The sequence below is a fragment of the Prenolepis imparis genome, unplaced genomic scaffold (genome assembly GCF_030444845.1).
Source record: "Prenolepis imparis isolate NDT839.2.m4 unplaced genomic scaffold, iyPreImpa1.0 SCAF_3, whole genome shotgun sequence".
Lineage (NCBI taxonomy): Eukaryota > Metazoa > Arthropoda > Insecta > Hymenoptera > Formicidae > Prenolepis > Prenolepis imparis.
Window position 1 is genome coordinate 19,111,158 of NW_028141161.1, and position 21,588 is coordinate 19,132,745.

The window sequence follows — 21,588 nt, forward strand, 5'->3', positions numbered from 1 at the left end:
ATTCTTTACTTTAGATGCTGCATCGCGCGTCACACTTATCTCGCCACCTTACCGCCACTTTTGGACTGGTATAAACGCATCGTAATGAATGATTGTAGGGTCCGTCGAAATTGATACCCATCTTGGTTTTTTAACGCCGGCTGATTCAAGAACTCGGACCGATAACGCGCTAATTGAATATGAGCGTGAGGAAAAATCTATGAGATTTTTAATTAGTCGTTAGCTTTTAATTATCTGTTTACTGCCGTACTTATTTATATAAGCTCCAATAAACGAAATTTAACATTTTGTTCAAAAGTAGTAAATTTAAATATGAAATCTTAGAAAAAGAGATATTGCGGAAAATAATTTTATTAAATCTTATTAATGACTTAATTAATTTGTGCGATCTCATCTGATAAATTAAATTCATCAGTAGTATATATTGATGAATTATATTTAAAATATATTTCAATTGACATATAAAATTTGAGAGAGAAATTTTTAAGTATAAAAGTCTACGAAAATAGAATTCTGTAATTTTCCTGGAAGAATTAATTACGAACGAATTAAAAATTAAGAACGATGCTCTTTTGTATGCTGACCGAGTAAGTTCATGTTGAGACACCATTCGCTTGCATGCCTTGGAAAGCATCCAGCTTTCATAATCTTCACGTGTTCTCTCTTTATCTTGTATTTATAACTTTTAAATCGTTGAAATCGTACTCTCGAATACGTTCTCTCGAAATATCTCTCTTAAGTATTGATTCCTTCCACGTCGGTTAACATTAATTTCCATTTATTTTACGTTAAGTGTTTTTTAAAATTATAATTTTTATTAAAAAAAATATTTAGTGAATTATAGCAGCGAAAAGGAAAACAGTAGAATAGTAATTTTTTTCGCTCAAATAACGTTGACGCATTCTGATATTGAAAATCTGTTAATCGAAGCACTGTTAAATCGATACAGGAAATAATAATAAAGAGGATATACTAGAGACCTTTTTAAAATAAATACACAGATGTTAATTGGACATTTATGCAATTACTGCTTATTGTCGGCGTATCAAGCTCTGTACGATCATATAATTGCTTATTAGAATATATAGTATGAATCTGCTTTTAACACGGCACGCGTTATTTTATTCCTACGCACACATCGAACGCGATGAATATTGCCAGAGAGAGAGAGAGAGAGTTTTAGATTTAAATCGGGCTTCATTTAACTTAACGATATTGATCAAATATTTTTACTGATTACAACGGTATAATTAATTATTCACTTCTCGGGTCGGGTCCGCCGCCACGATTCCGATACGAACAATATCGGTTGAGTGAAAAATGGATCGCCCGATAATATCAGCATTCTCTCGCCATTTATCTCGAGCGGTTCATTTATTTGACGTCGTAAAAAATAGGGAACTTTAAAACCGATATTGACCCAACTCCGCCAGCTGTAGAGAGATCGCGCGCCGCGAAAAGGACACACCATAAACCGTGAAGATTACTCCTTCAATATTCATGTACTCCTCTGTCATTACCATAGAACTACCTCTAAAACCAGTCGCTCGATTCTCCCGGGAAAGGAAAGATAGGCTCCGAATTATTCATCCCAACATCGGTATCCATGCAAGTAAGTCGTATACTGGCGAGTGTGCGAAACTAACTCGGCAATATAAATAGAGTACATTCGATTTTATATGAAAGAAAGAACTGTGAAACTTAAATTTCGATCTCTTAAATCAAATGGATTCTGCGGAATCCATCTTTAATTAAATCTTTAATTGATTTCATCAATTTTTTATATTGTATAACATATAACAATGTTATATATCGCATACATATATAATTGATACGCGTACATATTTGTTTTGTCATTTTTTTGCCTAATCATCCCTTTCTATTTTTGGGGGGAAATTTTATTATCAGTTTTAATTCGCGCGAAAGTTCGCCATTCATTCTTGGCCGCACATTTCTCAAAGTTACTCCGCGTCGACGATGATCGATCAATTCGTTTTCTCTCGGCTATTGTGGATCTCGTTTTTGGCGAGTTTTGCTCACTGAAAGATCTCGCGTTGAATCACGTTTCTCGGAGAATCGGTAGAGACAGGGAGAAGAGCGCCCCGGGCTTAGATAGAGAGAAGCGCTCCGAAACGAAGTAAATTGTTGAGGAGGACGAAGAGAAAGGAGAAGAGGAATGCCATTACTCCGCCCGCGAGAAGCCGAACTCGGCGCCTACTACGAGGAGGAGTTGGAAAGAGGCGTCGAAGAGATGGGGACAGGTGCAGTGGGGAGAAGAAAGTGGATTTTAATACCGCTTATTTTATTCATGCTTATAACCCTGGCTTTCGCTCGCTAAGGATTTTCATAATAACGGGCTTGTCCTCCCTCTACTGCCGCGAGGATCCGCGGGCGTTATATAGGCGAGAGGTAGTCGGTGTCGAGCTTACGAAAATTCTCCCTCCCTTCTTGCTCCTGAAAGCGGAATTACGCCTGCGGCTCTTACACAAATGCAATACTTTCACATATTTTCTTTCTCAGATGCGGATAAAGGACATGATAATGCGAGAGATGTAATATATGAGATGATAAAAGTAGAATTTAGAAAAAAAAACACATATATGCGTAGCACTTCCTCGGAGAGAGGAGAATGGCAAAATTTTTCTGCCTGTTACACTTAACATTTTTTAAAATGAAGATACGAGAAATCGCCGACGATTATAAATTTTCGTCCAACAATAAATCAGGATTTCTCCGCGGAACAACTATTTGCAGGATGCCTGACAGCGTCACGTACATCTTATAGAATGCCGCTATTCCAAAGTAGTTTGTGTTTGCGAGATTTTACGACTGTCCTCTCGAGGGCCCACGCCGAACATTGTCTTTTCACTATGTAAGTATGCTCCAGTGCCGGATTGCGCCGACTCTCCCCATCCCCCTTGGAAAATCGAATTTGGCACGCCGGTGGCATTTCTTCTCCGACATTTCACTTCCGGCTCCCCCAACAAACGTTTTCCCCAAGTCGCATCCCGGCGACTTTATTATGCGCGTCACACGCGAGGCACTCCGCAGTCACTTTCCGGCCGCGAACTTGCGATTTTTCTGGCCATAACTCGGGCGTGTAAACCTGAGCTTGCAGAATACGTAAGGCGCTTCTTGACCCCGACGTCTCCTTTTTACGCGGTCGAGACCAGAGGGGAGAAACGTTAACTTCTTCTCCCACTCCCTCGCGAAAAGTTTTCGATTCCCGCCCCCCTGTTGTCTTTCTCTCCATCGTTCTTCTTCTCTTCATCCACTCGCGCTTCGGCTTTCTCGTTCGCGTTGCTCTAAAACAATTCACGAAGGAGCGAAGAAGTTTCGCCCGGACGCATACCAGACAGAGAGAGAGAAAGATGAGGAAGGGGTGACGAAGAGCGAAGAAGTATGAAGGGAAGATGGGGTAGAAAATCGCAGACTTTAATAACGCGTTTCCGCCGGCACGTGAAATTCTTCTCGCGTTGAGGTACAATGCGGAAAATCGAGAACATCCCGCCGCGGAAAAGGGCGCACGAAACTCTCCTCGTAATTTACGGGGAAACGTGCCGGGAGTCGAAAACCGGGCAAATATCATTGCCCGTTTCTTTTTCCCCAGTGGTCCAGTTATAATCAAGGGGTACCCTCACGAGGAACCAATTGAATTTGTCGGCAGCCGCCCGCACTATTCCCGCCGCCTCTCTCTCTCTCTCTCTCTCTCTCTCTCTCTTTCTCTCTCTCTCTCTCTCTCTCTCTCTCTCTCTCGCGAAGAACTAATTATTAGACCGCGGAGTTTCAGTTACACGCTCTATTTCAACTTTTATCATCGAGCAACGAGTAAAGTTAATTGAAAACGGCCGAACGATATGTTTATCTTAATTAAGCATTCTTTATTTTTTTTGTCATATGTTAGCGTTATATTTTCTATGTGCTATAAACTTTCAAGATGTTGTTCATATTCTTGTTTCTTCGAATTCAGGAGAAGTAAAAGTTTTCCAGCGCATTTCATTATTTCAACCTAATATATATTTTTTCTATCGTCGATGCAATTTAAATACGACGCAAATAATAATGGATTAATTTTTAAGAATTTTTTATATATGAAAGGAGATATATATTTCATCTTCCGCATTTTTCTTTTTGACAAGCTCATGCAACTTTATTAAAACATGTTATTGAAAAAAAAAAAACATACGAAAAAAACATTGTACCTAAAAAAGAAAGAGAATTGGGTGAAAAAGGAGATTATCCGCGTTGGCGTTTAAATCCATGGTCGGGGACGAATCCGCGCTATCAGCGCGTGGAGCCAAGACGAAGGACGTTCCGGGACGAAATCTCGGGGATTGGATAATTTTTCGTGTCCACCTTCGCGTAAGCTCCCCGGGTACGTACTTACAATCTAGAGTACGTCGAGAGGACAGAGACGAAGAGGCAGCGCGGCGTATAAAACGGGCGAGGCGAGAGTCGGGCAGGCGTGTAAAGGGTGTCGTGCGGATGCAGCCGGCTGTAACGTAACCGAGTCTGGCGCCGTATTTGTCTTTTGGTGCAAGCTATTTTGCCCGTATCTCACTTTGCTCTTTCTCTCTGCGTCTTTCGTCTCTTTCTCGTTTTCCTCTATCTTTCGGCATCTCTATATATCGTCGCCGGAAAGAGCATGCGAAGGCATTTCCGTTCTTTACGCGCAGGTATACTGTGAGTAATTCCCGGGGTGTCGTCACAATCAGGGTTAATCATTGTCGGAAAGCTGTTGACGTTGAGGAAGCTTGAGCGCGATGACGAGAAAAGGATCGTTAAATGATATACGTTTCCCGCAGACACAATTATAAGTATAAATTATTTTTGAAATTAGATTTTTTATTTTTCTAGCGTCAAATAAAATGCGATGCAAATTGGTCGACATTCAGAATTGAAATGGACGTATATTTTATATCGAATTATATTAATACTGAAGAAGATTAATAAAGTATTCTTCCATAATTTTTGAAAAATTAATTGAATTAATCGCTAAGCAATAATAAAATTTCAATTATAAATAAACGATAAATCTATCTTTGTTCTCCTTTTTTTTCCAAGATAGAAATAAAGAATCTACTTCTATATTTATTTAAACAATTTAATTATCTATTTCTGAAAATATACCGAATTGATTTTAGTTCACTCATTTATCGTATAATTACTAAGTTTTGCATATAATTACCATCCTTGCGTATACATGTATACGCATTTACTAACACTTATTCTTTTTTTAAATAAGTTTAAACAACTACAGATTTCTAGAAAACAACAAAAAATTTAATTACCAAAAATGCTGCCGTAATCGAAAGTATTTCTTAAAAGTGACGACAACTTTGATAAAAAAAATTTGTCAAGAGAGATGGGATCTTCGTATTTCTTTTTTTTTTTTTTCTTTCCGAAATCCTTTCCTACTCGTCTCAATTTCCCGGACAGCCTGTCAGCTATTACCCTCTCGGCACCGAACTTTGTCGATGTTTGGGAATACTCGTATCGATGTCGGCAAAGATGGATGCGTACAAACGTCGACATTGATTGCTTAAATAGATACGCGGCGAACGATTATCCCGAAATGTTTCGTGAAATTTCGTAAAAAGAGGAGGTACTTTCGTTGGCTCGTGACATCATTTAATTCAAGAACGTAGGATTTTTATCACGAACCGGGAGAGAGGTATATTAGGCGCTTTTTGTACACTCTTCCTCTTCCCTCACGTGCGCTCGCGCGCGCTTAAGTACTGCTCGAACTTGGTTTCGGAGCGGGTGCCGACGATGAAGAGGGCGAACTCGGCCCGGCCGTTTTATCGCGGCTCGCCGCTGAGCAAGCAGGGACTCCATCTCTCACGCAACTTCAGGATTTGATGCATGTGCCGCCGGAACATTTGTTCGATCCCCCTCGAGGTCTTCCCCGTCCCACACGTCGTTTCTCTCCTCTCGGGCGCCTTCCCCCTTCCGGTCTGCTCTCCTCTCTCTTCCGATGTCTTCCTTCCTCTCGAATTTCTTCCTCCGCCGCGTCCTTCCTCCCGTGTCACGGTATTCACGAAAGTATTGGACCTTCCGTCTCTCCACGGTAGGCAGGTTTATTTTTATTCCATACGATTCATTCGATTGAACATGACTTGTGGTTACAGCCACGGCGATATATTTCCGATATTACGGGACGACATTCCAACTCTCGTGGTCCCGCGAGTCTCTTGTATTCTTTGCCCATATCGCTCGTTCCTCCCTGCACGGTCTCTCTCTCGCCGCCGTCAACCGCGGTAAAATACGTACGATCCTCTCTAGAATAATAGCGGCTTCCGGAGAATTCATGGGTGTACCCCATCCGCGGGGCTGGGTGCGCGAGGGTGGCGGAATCGTTGCAGCTGGTTCGATTTCAGAAATTAGCCCCCGGTATTTCCTGCGGCTCCTGGAAACCCTTTTGTTGGGTAAGGGTCGTCCGGCGGAAGACGGATGCTGCCGCATGGTGATCCGTTAACCCACATACGGAGATGCACTTGAGCGCAGGAAACCCTTGTTAGTAACTTATCTTAATTGCGGCCCGTGAGTAATTGCAACCGTAGAGGAGCGCAAATCCATTTTCGTGAAAGTGGCAGACAATTGATTCTTGATGTGTGCGATCAGAGATAAATGTAATATTCCTCCCTTTGCGATCTTAGTTGTCAAGTTATCGCGTTTTGAAGTACTTTACTTATTTTATTAGATATTGGTATCAAATGTCAGTCTATTTTATATACAAAGTATTAAGACACAATGCACAATCACGAGACGTAGCCGACTAAATATGTCCGCAGTAGAAAAGTGGTGAAAGGCCAATTTAAAGAAACTAAAATCTCATTTAATGCTTGTCACGTTAATAATAGAATTTTCGCAGGCGATATCATTATTACACCGAAACGTGTTCATAAAATGCGGACCGTAATAATTGCGCGACAACGTTAATTCATTTCCCTTCTCGCACGAATAATTTTCTATGTAAATACGTGCATGCATAATAGTCTCCCTCTCCCCTTTCCCTTTCTCCTCCCACCGTAGCCCCCTAATTAACACGTTACGCTGTCCTAACGCGTCGCTTCGTCCGAAATCGATATAGCGCGGCATTAATTATTGCTTTACGATGGTCCTTGATTAAATCACGATATCGCTGGTTACCGTCGACTTGGATGTCGTAACCAATAGTACCCACCCGGTAAACACTTTGCCGCGCGTGCGTGTTTCGCCGGGGAAAATTCAGTTTGCCGCTCTCGCGCATTAACTTCATTTTGTAATATCATCGCTATCGGGACATTGCGCCGCTAACGATACTGTCGTAATTGCGCGTGCCGCAATATAACTGGATACTCAGTAACGACCCCAACGACGTTAATACCTTTTATTGGTTTTCCTGCAAAATGTTTTTCGTAAATATAGGCATACCGTTTGCCTTTAATTTTAATGAAAAGGATTCCCGAAAAAAACACCGTGCAGACGCAAAATTTATGAGATGTTTGTTTCAACAGAAAGAAAATTGAAAAGTAGGAAATTGGTAAACGATAAACACAAAGTGAAGAGAATTTTTCTCTCTCTGTCTCTCTCTCCATATGTAATAATAAAAATAATAGTCTATAAAGAATACATTTTGTTATTAAAATTAACAATTTTTTATTACAAAATTAATACAACAGTTAATACTATAATAACAGGATTAAGTAGGATTATAATACTCGGGATTTATTTCGCGGCACTATTGTATCGATTTTCTTTACCTATTAAATTTTGAAAATACTCAACAGAATGTCCAATTTTAATTAATATGTTTTGTTTATAACGTATAATAATAAATTAATTAATTCTTTTAGCTTGTAAGATATTTTGATGATAACTCCGTTCTCGATTGAAAACTCAATAATTCATTTCAGCTTATACCCAAAAGTCGTAAAGGTCGCTAATTAAGTGACGCTATGTGCTAATAAACGGATGCTGACATTATACAATATAATAATTGTTGTTGTACGAGGAAGCAACCAGACACTAACAGCACATCTGAATTATCCGTTAATGAATACATAGCAGTATTGCGGGCAACCCCGATTGATTCGATTATTTGCGAGATTGGTAGTAACTTGTAGTATCGCTACTCAAATTGGGGATTTCGGAAAGATTCTCACGCATCGGTCGTTAAATGGCACACAACTAAAATCCACTTTGATCCCATTTAAATCACGAGTGTCGGTCTTTGTCATTAAAGAATAACAAAACGAATGTGACTATAATCATCCTAAAAATTGCAAAATGTATTACCCTATATTTATGAAAGATTGTATCGATTTCATAACCATCTCATCGCTTATAAATGGATTTTACGCTGTTCGTTCAATAGACGGGAATACAATTTATGTGAGAGCTTCAAATTGCGTTTGCAATTTATAAAAGAAATAATCGAAGTCTTTCCACTTTGGTCTTTGATCTGATTTCGAAGCATTTATACTGACGGAGCGCTTTTAGAATAATAATCGATTTTAATGACAAAGGGAAATGCTCTTCCCGTAAAATGATTATCCAAAAACCATCACTATAAAATTGATAGATTTCTGATTTATAATTAGAAAGTTGAATATAGTGCGCGAGCGCATGCGTAGTAGTTTCAACAAAATAATTTATCATTTGAAACAGGAAAAAAAACTCTGACTATTCATTTTGTTTCGATTTGCATGCCTTTTATAATCCGCGCAAAGTCTAGAAAATAAAGCGAAAACGTTCGAAAACATCAAAAGTATTAATTAAAGTTTTTGATGTATTTTGATAATATTAAATTAAATTTTTTTTTCATCTTCTCTACTGTCAAATATAATGTTGTTGATTCTGTTTGTGTGAGAATGGAAATGCAAAAATAATCGAAAAATAAATTTTTATTTGTGCGTATGATTGTCCGCTCTCTTGATTAGTTGCACTCTAAAGTTTTGATTGAACCGGCAATATGCTTTTAAAATACATATATCAGTGAAATTGGCCGATTTTAATTGCAAAGAGATAATTCTTGAATCTGACATATATACATACATGCATATTAGTATCACAAACGAGAGGCTGCAATAAATAAACAATTAGAGATCAACGAATAATTATCATGCATGATATAATCGAGAAAACATTGCCCTCTCTAGAGGACGTGTCCTATCCAATTATGCATTAAACCCATATAATATTCCATTATTGCTTTGAGAACTTGCCCTCTTTAATAATTCATTCCGTTTCGCTGTTGTTACAGAACAGGGACAAAATACGAGTAAGAAAAAGACGACATTTTCAAGACTGTTACGAGGATTGAAGACGCACAGAAAAGAGAAACAAGGTCAGCAAGCTCAAGGCTCTCCCAGGCATGGTCGCGCAAGGATGGGTGTTCCTCAAAGGGTAAGTGTGTGTACATAATATATTAAAGGCATTACGTATATGAACTGGATAACGATGAGATATCTCGTCGGGCCAATCATTGAATGTGACACGAGAAAAAAATTAAAATACCGCACTAACGGGACCTGGAATGTACAATTTTTGAAATTTCCCAAAGCTCTCAATTTTTTTTTTTTTTTCTCCTCTTTTTTTGTCAGCATATTTGTCATACCATATGTAGGCACTCCAGGGAGTGCGGCAAACGAGATAAAATTGCATTTTGCTTCACCGTTGCATTCGTTTTGATCATCGCGCATATGTGTAGTGTTTTACAAAGAGAGTATCGCGTAAAGAACTTTTTTCAAAGGCAAGCTCGTCGCGCGCGTAATAGGAAAGCGCTGTTTAATTCCGCTTCGCGGGATCTACTTAATATATTTTCGCGGGTATAAATGCATCTCCGTGTAAATCTATGTCACGTAATTGTGTAACTGTGCGACATTATCGTGTACGTTGAAGTTTCCTGCGAGCTCTTTCGGCGATGAAATATTAAACTTCACGCCACGCTCTTCGACGAGAGAATGCAGGATAATTTCCATCGCCGTTGCTTCCGCTGGCGCTTTTATTAAACACGTCCAGCCGGCAGCGAACTGCCACACGAGAATGACGGAATTCGGAAGTTCTCGTCCATCTATTTACTATGCATGCCTGTTTTTCGGTACGCTGGAGAGCACTTCTCTCTTTTTCTCTCTTTCTCTCTCTCTCGTCACTCTAAAAAGTCACTGTCTGACGCGGTATCACTCGTTTTTCACGTGAATTGCACCTCTCGATGGCCAAATGCTCAGCTTTAATATGCGCGTTAATGGCGATTCGTTTTTTCGCCATTAAGCTACCCTGCAGAGATTGCTGATAAAATGAAATAATTTATAACTAAATCACAATAAAACCTATGCTATTTCCCTCTGTTCTTCTTGTTTCAAATTTAATATAATATTTAGAATAAGAATTTAAAAATTATATATTTCAAAGTTAATCCTAAGCTATATTTTTAATGAAAAAAAAATGCAAGAGTAGAAGATACTTGAATCCGCTTTCGTATAGTTTGCTCTAGTTTTTTTTTTACGATTAAACATAAAGAGCAGGATTTTTAGAAGAAAATCCATTTATTGATTTATCGATGAGCTGAAATAATTCCCATTCTCTAAATCAAGTTTTACATGAATTATTCAATTGTATTTGAATTATCTAATTACTAAAATAATTCATAATTTATAATTATCTAATTAAACTATATAATGTGCATTAAATCATTTAATTATCAAACTGCCGCGCGATTTATAATTATATTCTCGCAAATTACTATTGGAGAAGCATTTCTATTAGAAAATATTGCAGACGAATCATCTTATAGTAAATAGCAGTCAATATTGAAATTTGAGCAGTATTAATTTATCCATCGATATACTTGTTAATTTATAAACCGCCATGATGCGTACATCTCCGTGTTCTGATTTGTAACTGCGAGTTTAAAACGAACATTACATTTCATTTTTATTTTCCGAGAAATTTTCATCCCCTCCGCATTAATCCGAGCAATGAAGATCGCGGTAGGTAACAACCGCAGCTCGTTTAATTCCCTAGCGCATTCTCATGTTTCGTTCGACGAAATGTTTTTCATCGAATACCGCGAAAATGTATCCAATTAAAAAACTGCCGTTAATCGTTTTGCGCCGCATTCTATACGATGTAACAATTATCGATTTGCTGTTCACCATGATATGATATTTCGCTCTTCCTCCCCCTTGATGATCTCGGTAAACCCCAATAGGAGCACGATGCAACAAATCGCAATTAATAGATATTCACGAAAATCAATAATATAGCTCGCTTCCAAACAATTCCAACATTTTACCGAAAAAAAGAAAGGGGGGGGATTTATTTAAAAAAAAATTGTTTCTTCTCTTCAGTCTCTGTTGCATCAGTAATATAGTCTTGTTTATGAAATTATCATAATAAGTTACGATTATATTTTTCATAAATGTCCCACTTTCGAACTACCGTATAATTCGTTTAGTATCGAGCGATACTTAATGAAATGTGAAATAATTATGACTGACTTTTCTATTTCGCGACCGCACAGGTTATCTCGATATAATTATTCATATTATAATAAAACTTCCATCTGTGATTCGAGTTATTATTTAATACACACACACATACACACATACGCATATGGGTATAAACATCGAGTTCGGTCGAATCGGTCGCGAACCAAGAGAATAGAAATAACGCGACTCGGCACGTGGGAAATTCCAGTTATACATTTTCAGTGCAAAAAGAAAGAGGAGCTCCATGCATCCGTAAGTGCTGCTGAAGAAGTAAAGACACCTAAGATTTCCCATGTGTCGCCAATTTGTTAACCTGCGTCGACGACTCCGACGTCCCGCGGGACCCCGCCGTCGCCGGCGCATCTAATTTTATCCGTGGATTAGTCGCCCGATATGTATATATATGTTCCGAGATATCGCGGAATAAGCTCAGGGACTGCGATTCATATCTAAGAGAAGACACTGAGTCGTATCATGTATGTGTATGTATATATATGTATATAAGTTTTAGTGAAATTTTAGCCCAGCGATTATTTACGTTGACTTACACAATTAGATAGAAGATATACAGTATTTTACTTATTAATGCACATTGAATTACGCACGATTAATACATTTAAATTAAAGTATCGTCGATCCTGGAACTCGTGTAAAAATTATCTTAATAACAGAAACACGAAACAATAGGAATAAATACTTTATATTTATTAATTCGCGCATAGTCATAATTTCGATTTAAAATGCAATTGCGGATAAAATAACTCTTTTTTTTTTTTGTGTAATTTTTTACACGATTTTTATAAAATATCTATTATGATCTGTATTGTCTATTTTGTGTATATTGTATATATTGAAACGCGGGAGAAAAATTTGAAACAAACGCAAATGAATGTTTCATATTGGCATTTGCAAATAGTCGAATTTACGCTTCAAAATGCACTGGTAAATCGCATTTGCTGTATCGTTTTTTTTTGTGTTAGTTTTTCGGAATTTTAATAAAATTGTTGTACGATATTTCTTTCGTACCTCTGCTGGTACGCGTGATTTCCGATGAATAAATCTCGAAGGTAAATAAAGCTTAAAATTATAAACTAGCGACGAGTGCATATATATGTATATATGTATATGAGAGAAAAAGTTTTTCGTAAATGAACATTTTTTCGAGGGTTTGCATGCTGAGACACACTGCCAGTGTCACTCGCATGTATTAACAGACCGAGGGTGAATCGCTTGATCTCTGTATGCGTATTCCGTCCGCGTGCATAGGCCACGTCACTGTGTGCACGCGTCTGCACCCGTGCATAATGCGGGCAGCCGGCGAGTCTGCAAGTGCCAGCAATGAGATTCCCACGCTTGGTTTAAAAAATATATATATATATATATTTATATATATGCACACTATATATGTATATATGCATATGTACGTATGTGTGGGTGTGTGTTTATATCACTCTCGTGGTTGCATCTAAATTTAGAACGTAAACGCATCTTCAAACAGAGAGAACGTTAGCTCGTTGACTCGTGCAAATAAATTTATGCGTATGCGCAATTCGGAAAAATGTATTTGTGTTACGCTCAGCGATAAAGTGAACGGTATATATTTTTCAGTGACGCTTCCCCGAGCTCGTATGGACACGTGAATTAGGAAGGAAATAGATTTTATCTTCTCGTATGCATGTGCGTGAAGAGAGGAACGTTGCGAAAAATGTGCAGAACTTTCATAATATTGTATAAAAATGTTTCTCCGTAAAATGCCAATGTGTGCCAAAAATGCCAAGACAAATAAACGATAAATTTGATTGAAGCAATTCTTTGACGCTTTTATTTATTTGTTCAATTATGATAAATCGATGTATTTTGAAATTAAACGGGGAATCGCACGACATAGTTCTCTTTATCGTAAAATTCCACAACTTTCCATTTCTAGAAAGATTTTTGCAGCATTTTCCTGGCTTATTATAAACGCAGATGGACACTCAACAAGTGAATGCTTTTCGTGCTCTCCTTTCGTGGTCGCATAAAATATTACGTTATAAATTAAATGCTGTCACCTTTAATAAAACGAATTATTCATAGATGTGTGTCAAAATGAAAAATGTTATATATAATATAATATATAACAAAATTTAAATAAATCTAGGGAAATTTACACAAAATTTAAAAAGCTGAAATTTTTATATATTAACATTATATATACGCTGTAGGAAGCATCTGCGTAAATAACGCATGAGGGTATAAATATTCAAATACATTAAATGGGGGTTTATTCATAGCTGGCGCTAAAAAAATTATTAAATTTATATGTTTATAAATTCATTCGTTGTGTGATCGTTGAATTTTACAACAATTATATCGAACGATATCGCGTACTTTCCTTTCTTATCTCTATCTTTCTATCGATTCCTTCACATGTTTGTCGAGCATTTGAACTGTCGCATGTTTTAAGGATTCGCTGAAGCGAATCGGTAGCTTATATAAAACTTGTGCGAAAGGACCACGCCCGTGCATAATGCAGTCTTGTTAAGCCGCGATTTCAATAAACGCTGAATTTATACAGGTCAATGGCTCTTTATTCACGTTACAAGTTCAAGAGGGAACGGTTCTTTTTACCCGCGGTCGAGTACAACAGGTACGCCTCGCGGATATATACGTGCGCGTTTGCGGAGACTCGTTCTCAGAAAAAAACCAGAACATCGATAGTACTTGGAATGAAATTTTCTCGAGAGCCCTCGATGAAGAGCAGCCGCTGAGCCGCGCGCTCTTGAGAAGCAACGATCTCCTTTCCCTCCCTCCCACCTTCCCCTCGGAGTCACATCATTCTCTCGTCCTCGCGGTCGCAGGACCTAGTCGATGCACCCGGAGACGAAAGAACGAGACGACGCGACGGCGGCATCCACCATGACGAAAATTGAATTATGCCGGCGGGAACGCAAAGCGAGGCCATGCACGGGGGTCGCCGCAGCGAGACTGTGGTTTCCACACCACCGCAGCGATTTTAGAGGTGACGGAGGTAGCGAGAGAGCGAAAGAGGAAGAGAGAGAGAGTCTGAGAGATTCGCCAGAAAGGGAGAGGTTACGGTGGAAGCGGGGGATCATCTGAGTTGGTCAGCCATCGCTGCAACGGAGAGGTCGGGACTCTCCATTTGACATGCGGACGGCTTTGATCATCTCTCTTGCCGCGGCCCTCTCTTCTTTGGCCCTTGTTCTCTCTCTCTCTCTCTCTCTCTCTCTCTCTCTCTCTCTCTCTCTCTCTCTCTCTCTCTCTCTCACTCTCTCTCTCACTCTTGAGTGGACCACCACCGGTGGTTCCATCGGCCACAGTGGCTGGTGCGACGAATGAGAGCCTATCGCTCGCCAGTCTGCCGAGTATCGCTACCAGCAGCAATCGCTGCCCGCGACTATGATGGGTCAGCCGGCCTCGTGTCCGACGAGTTCTCTCCGAGGATGCGATTCCGCCAGATGGAATATCGCCGCCTGTCAACGGCGTATATGAGCAGCCGCTTCTCTCCCGTGCAACAATCCGCGTGTTCCTATATACGCGCCTACCTACGTCGACGCGACGCGACCGACCGCACCGCGTCATTCGTCTTGTTTGGACCTGACTGCCTGTCAGTAGTACAACCAGATGAGAATCTAATGGCGTATTCACCGCGAACGTGCGCGTCCGAGCGATTCGCGTGACCGCACGCCGTGTCGAGAAGCTCGCGCCATCGCAATTGTCGGGGTTGATAGGTCGTTCCGCGATCGATCACGTTCGAAAACTTTAAATATCCAATCGCGCCGCTTTGTTCGAGCTTTAGCAGAATTTCTAATCTTTCCTCGATCGGGCTGCTCGTGACAAAAATTGCACGACTCTCATTAATCATGGGAAACGTGAAGAAAAATATAAAATTTTTTCTTAGCTTTACTGTATCATAAAATTCTATAATTCCAATATGTTTATTATTATTCTAGAGAGGGAGAAAGTAATTTGTAAATAAAAATTTAACATACTTTTCTTTACTCTTCATTCATTATTGAGTTATATAATTATCGCGAAATGTTAAAAGCCTATTGCAAAGCGCAATCTTAATTCCTTTCGAAAGAAACTCTTACGAAAATATTACAAATAATACTTTGACAGTGTAAAAAAAAAAAATTTTATAAAACTACGTCAAGACTGTCCGAAACCGTTATTAAAGACTCATTCGTGAGAATATTCCACTGCTTGTCAGAGAGAAATCCAATGCTGAGATCTGGCAAGAATTAATATGCGCTTCATGATTGACGTGAACATAAATCTAACCTGGTAGTCTGGTCACGTTCCAGGAGATTGCATTTCAAGCTTAACACGTAAGTTACTACATTCTACTCTCGGTCGGACAATATTCTCAAAAGAAACGAGATGTGAAAAGAGAAAAAAGAAAGATGTAACTGCTAACAGAAATAACGTCATATATTTTTTCCTTTAATCGTTGCGCTTTCAATCTTGCAGTAAGTATACATACGATGGTATATAAATGATGTTTATACAACGGAGAAACCAAGCAGACGAAATTGCATTTATCTCTTTCGACGTATTGTCCTCCTCATTTTGTAAAGGAGCGCTTTGCAATGTTGGGATACATGTATATACGAGAGATACGCGAGTAGCTCTTTTCAAGAACGTGAGAAAATCAAATCTGGCACTCTGGGATTCATTGCATATACAGAGGAGCGGCGATACCCTTTCGCGCGTTGATCCTATGCAGCGCATAGGTATCGCGAGATTGCATGTGTTGTGTCGCGTCGCTATTTGATGTGCTCTCGGCGCTCTTGCTATTAACCTAGTTGCGATATCATCGTATATTCGCAACGTTGAAAATCGCCCCATCAAAACAAGCTGCAGGCCATTACTGCGTGGCATAAACGGGCACATTAACGAAAGTACGCTCGAAATACGTCATGAATCTGTACGAAAGTGCCACTCGTTCGTTCGCTTGCTTCTTCCTTTAAGCGTTTACGAATATTATCGAGATTTGCTGCAGAACTTCATAGAAGAGAGAAAGACAACAACGAGAGCGCACTTTATAATAGATCGCGTATTATAATGGATCGCGTGCTCTCGCGATGAACAAGCCGCGATGTACAAAGGGCTGCCAACAAAGGTATGTAAATTTAAAATGGTTTAGAGCGAATCGAGATATTCATAGTTACTTCAACCATTTCTAGTATGAGAAGAGAGAATTTTCCTTCTTTTCTGTTTTCGTAAAATCCTTTTATATACAAAATTTTGTAGAATCCTTATGTACAGAATTATTCACGATTCGAAAACTTTAAGAACATATACAATTATATAGAATATAAACATATACACATGGTACAAAAATCTACATAATAACATATATACATAATAAAAATTCATTATAGGTAATCAAGAAATTGGAGAATTTTTTCACATAAATATTGATAGTGTGATGTCAAAATATGCACAAAAAATAAAAATAAGATAAGATAAAACGTTTCCTCAATCATGCTAAGTTTCTGTACAATTGCAGCATCTGCAATTTCTTCCAAAGATTTTATGGCAAATAAAAGTTTATCGGAAAAATAATTCCACGTTCAAAATGCGAATATGTTAAGAGCTCTCTTCAAAAATAATAGCAACAATCAAAGAGGCTAGAATCGTAAACAGGGTAATTATTCGCGGCAAAGCCTGTAAACATTCAATGGAAGAAGTCTCCCAAACGTAAATAAGACGGACCACCTCGCTTTATATGCTAATACTAAAGTTGGTGGGGGCGTGAAATACAGTCAGCTGTTAACCTCGTGATCCTAGTTATTGCATCAAGCAAGTATTTCCTTCGCGACAAGAGCCTCGTTCAAATAAAGATAAGATTAACTCAAACATTAAAAAAAAATTGTTACTTCAACGACAAGGTCTGTATAATGTAATGTAATAAAAGAATTAATTAAATGTACAAGAGAAAATATATATTAATAATATATCAGTGTATATAAATAATATTAGTAAATGTAGATTCTCTTGTAACATAAAATTAATCTGCTCATATCGCTCGTAATACGAGAGATAAACAGTATGTGTACTTATTTCACTTTATTTTTCCAGTCTAGACGTATGTATTTTGTATACGGAGATAGAGATGTATTTTCTTTTTACTCGACAGGATAACTCGTTTCTCATAAGTTTATGAAAATAGTTTGCGTTTTATCCAGTAACGCGCATACGTATTTTTCTATAATGAAGAACGTTCGTCACATCCAAGGCAACATACTGAAGTGTATGTACCACCAGCTATATAATACGACGCATGTCGATAAACTTAGTAAACATATCGCCACGCACGAGAAATATACGTCTGCGTTACTCGCCTTCAGCGAAGCAATCCACTTTCGGCGGCTCCGTGGCCAGACATTCTAATTTAATTTCGGGCATGCATCATCGCTCACGGCAATGGCTCTCGAAAAGTCGCGTTATAACAACGCTGGCGGCTTCGTTCCTCGCGCATCCGGTGAATCCTCTTAAGAGCGTATCGTTGTTCATCTCACGATGACGAACTTCACTCTTGCGGATGATGAAAGAAGTTTCAGAGTCGCGCGGCTATCATACTTTTGGAGCGAAAAAAAATATATATGTATAGACGCCATTACATCCTAAGCGTGAGAGAAGCTCTCGGTGCAGCATCATTAAGATAAAAAATATAGTATATCCGGACTTATATATATACTTTATCCTCCCTTGAACTTTCCCGATGCTTCAACAATGATCCAGCCTCCCTTTTGACCCAGTCTCCTTTTTTTTCTCCCATCGGCCACCCAACCGAGGACTGAGGACCCATCCCCTTGGTAAAGGCTACTTTGCGAGACGGTGCGCGTATTACTTACTAACGGTATCGTCAACCGTGTCTCTCGGCCTGAGTGCATTACGGCGTCATTTACATCGTCGACACAGTGTCGGCGCATCGCACCTGCAACGGCACTTACAACACGCTAGTTACGACGCGCTACGCTACGACGGACGGGAATTACATCAGCCAGCCGGAATCTCGTTAAGGCTGATTTTCCGCGAATATAAAGTGTCCGGCGAAAGAGAGAATGCAAAGTGAGAATCAAATCGCGTTGAAACGCGAAAAGTTAGCTCTCGCGTCCTCGGTAATTATGCAGAGCGCGACGAAACAGCGCGCGCAATTAAGTCGATTCTCCCTCTCCTACTCTCTCTCTCTCTCTCTCTCTCTCTCTCTGTCTCTCTGAGCAGCATTGCCGATCCGGATTCTTTTGTGCATACGATAGCGATATATAGCGCAGTCGCGTTCCAGCCACGTTCGACCTACACCCGGCTAGGAAGTTCGTATCGACCGGAAGTCGGACTGCTTTACATAGAAGACATTGCATTGCCGCGCGGCGAAGCAACGAGGCAGTTCGAAAAACTTACGGGCGCAGTTAAGTAGATCTACGACAGCCCGGGGTTAACCGGTAATGCATCTCGAGGCACCACCCTCGTTTGAATTAGCCTCGGGATAAAAGACGGGGGCGGAAGAGCGAACGAGGCACGATCGACCTACGGCCCGCGCGTTTCCATAAGCAAATCCTCGGAAAATTTGAAAGTCCGTGGCAGGAACAATGGATTACTTGGCGCATAGTTGAGAAGAAGTAACAGCTTTGCCTAATAAATTAATTCGTCAATTGCCCAGATTTTATATTCTATCCATCTTTTATATCTGTCTCTTAAGTGATACCTGTCATTCGATTCAATTTTTGTCTAATTTATCGTTAAAAGATAATAGCATATTTTTTTTCTTTTGTATTGAAATTAAAATTAAATCTTTCACAATAATTTGATTAAAAATGATTATATGTTCCGATTCATTGATTTTCTGATTTATTAAAAGATCTAATAACCATTTAAATTTATTATAAAAAGTAAGGTACAAAAAATACTTTTTATTATATTTTATATTTTGAATATTATATTATAAATATATTAATATAAATTTATATTATCTATATAATAATTAATTAAATCGTTTAGATGAATAACAATATTATCGGTAACGAAAATATGATAATACAAAGCTCGTTGTGAGCATTTCTTTTTTTTTTCTCGGCAATATTTCATATCGTTATGTCGTTAAAATCTTTTATTTCCTCCATAGATTAGCGTTATATCGACAAGTTTGACGATCCACAATCGGCCGATTTATTTCGTTTGCCATCGCGCGTGACACGTCTGGCTAGGGGCACGTTCCTCGTTTCAGGAATCGATCACTCGTCCCCCCAAGGCGACGTTTTTCGATCGTAAAGCGAAATTGTTTAACCGGCAGGTACGTGCTGCCGTAGCCGGCAGCCGTCCTCTCCTCTCCATCCGCCCATCACGGACCAGCGCGCCTCGTCCCAGCATCCGAGCGCCCTGGGGAGCAGCGCCCCGCTATCCGGACGATGGAGCTTTACGCGAGAGCAGTACGCTGGCGAAGAGATGCGCGACTTTATGGTCGTAATGCAATCTTGCGTTATCGGTGGCCCCGCAACCGGCCAATAAAGCCGACAAACGCGCCAACGCCGCGTCGATCTTATCGCCGGAGTATGTGAGCTGTGTACGCGGCTTCGCGTACGCGTTCCAATTTCGAGGGCGATCGTATTCCCGGGATAGGTGCCGAGGGGGAAGAAGGAGAGCGGTCCATACGGCCCGTCCAAGGCCTGCAGGCAATGCATTTCAATACACCAGCCTCCGATGCTTTCCTCCCTCCCTCCCTTCCTCCCTCTCTCTCTCTCTCTCTATCTCTCTCCGTCTCTCTGTCTCTTTGTCTCTCTCTTTGGCCTGGCCCGACCTAGCACTTTGCACGCATCTAAGTGATTCCGGATTGGCGCACTAATGACTGTTTCATATTCATTGACCGCGATAGTGCGCGACCCGGGGCATCTCGGCTGCATCGTCTAATTCACTTTTCTCCCATCGCTGCGTTATAGTTTCTTCATCTTTGCATGTCTATCACACTGACATGTACGATCAATAGAATCAATTGATTTCGTTATTATTAAGCAAAGAATATCGATCGATCGATTAAATCTTGTAACTCTGCAATTCACTATTTGCACGTTAATGTTAATCTGTCATTAATTTCTTGCATTCGGATTACATCTGTATGATAATTTTGTCGCGAAAGAAATTTGTGTGATTTTAAAATTATAATATCTCCATTATTTCAACATCAGCTTTAGATTTTCGTTTTAAGAGAAAAAGCAGTTTTGATTCCAAACGTTATCATTCTATCATTTTGTTTTTACGCGACTAGTGGAGACACGGAAAATCTGTTTTGCAAAATTTATTTCTACGCGAGTATTCATATAATTAATATTTAACGCTCGTATATCGTTCCGCGGCGCACAATATACATTGTAATTATCGTGAAAGCCGCGTCTCTCTAGTTCGGGAAAAGAACCCATTACGAAGGGACTCTCCCTCACAAGCAGGATCAACAAGAAGCTGACTTCACGAGAAATTAATTAAACTTGATGGGGCTTTTTAGCCGGCGTTAAAGTTGCCGTGTAACTTATTCATTCAGTAATTCCCGGGACAATTGGACGTCGTCGTCGTCGTCGTCGTCGTCGGCCTGGTGTAAAGCCGCATACTGGGAAGCGTCGGCGCGGAATACGCGCTTAAGCAAACGCGTGTCGCACGTGTATAAGGCTCGCACGTGTAAACCACGCGGCCGCGAAGGGCTCCTCTATAAGAGGATCGCGATGCTTTTCGCGCCCGTCGTAATGCACACCCGAACGAGTTGCAGGGTTGAGCTGGTAGGGGGAGGGGGAAGGTGACAAGGGGTACACGAGGGGAAAAAGAAAAGGGAGAGACGGACGAGACCGCAACGCGCGACAACGAAAGATGGATATTTCAGGTACGATCGATGTAGCACGTTTCACCACACCCTTCCATCCCTCGTCGTCCCTTGAACTTTCGCTCGCTCGTCACCCTTTCGAGCCTCGCGCCGAAGAGAAAAGCCCCTCTTCATCCTCTTCTTCCCCTGTCACTCTCTCGCGCCGACGAAAGCTTCAATGTCACGCAATTTTCTTGTCTGAGCACTGACGCGCGGCAACGAGACCAAGGCTCGACGATGCTCAGACAGGTCGTTCCAATTAAT

The 21,588-nt window shown here is 40.0% G+C and overlaps 1 protein-coding gene across 5 annotated transcripts in view; it reads left to right on the plus strand.

Annotated features, from left to right (window-relative positions):
* LOC145934021 (uncharacterized) overlaps positions 1-21,588 on the plus strand; it is a 307,073-nt gene that overhangs the window by 252,401 nt on the left and 33,084 nt on the right. For all 5 annotated transcript variants that reach the window (XM_083034177.1, XM_083034179.1, XM_083034180.1 and 2 more), the window contains exon 5: positions 9,248-9,390. In XM_083034177.1, the coding sequence (XP_082890303.1) occupies positions 9,248-9,390 (143 nt within the window). The remainder of the gene's footprint in view (positions 1-9,247; positions 9,391-21,588) is intronic.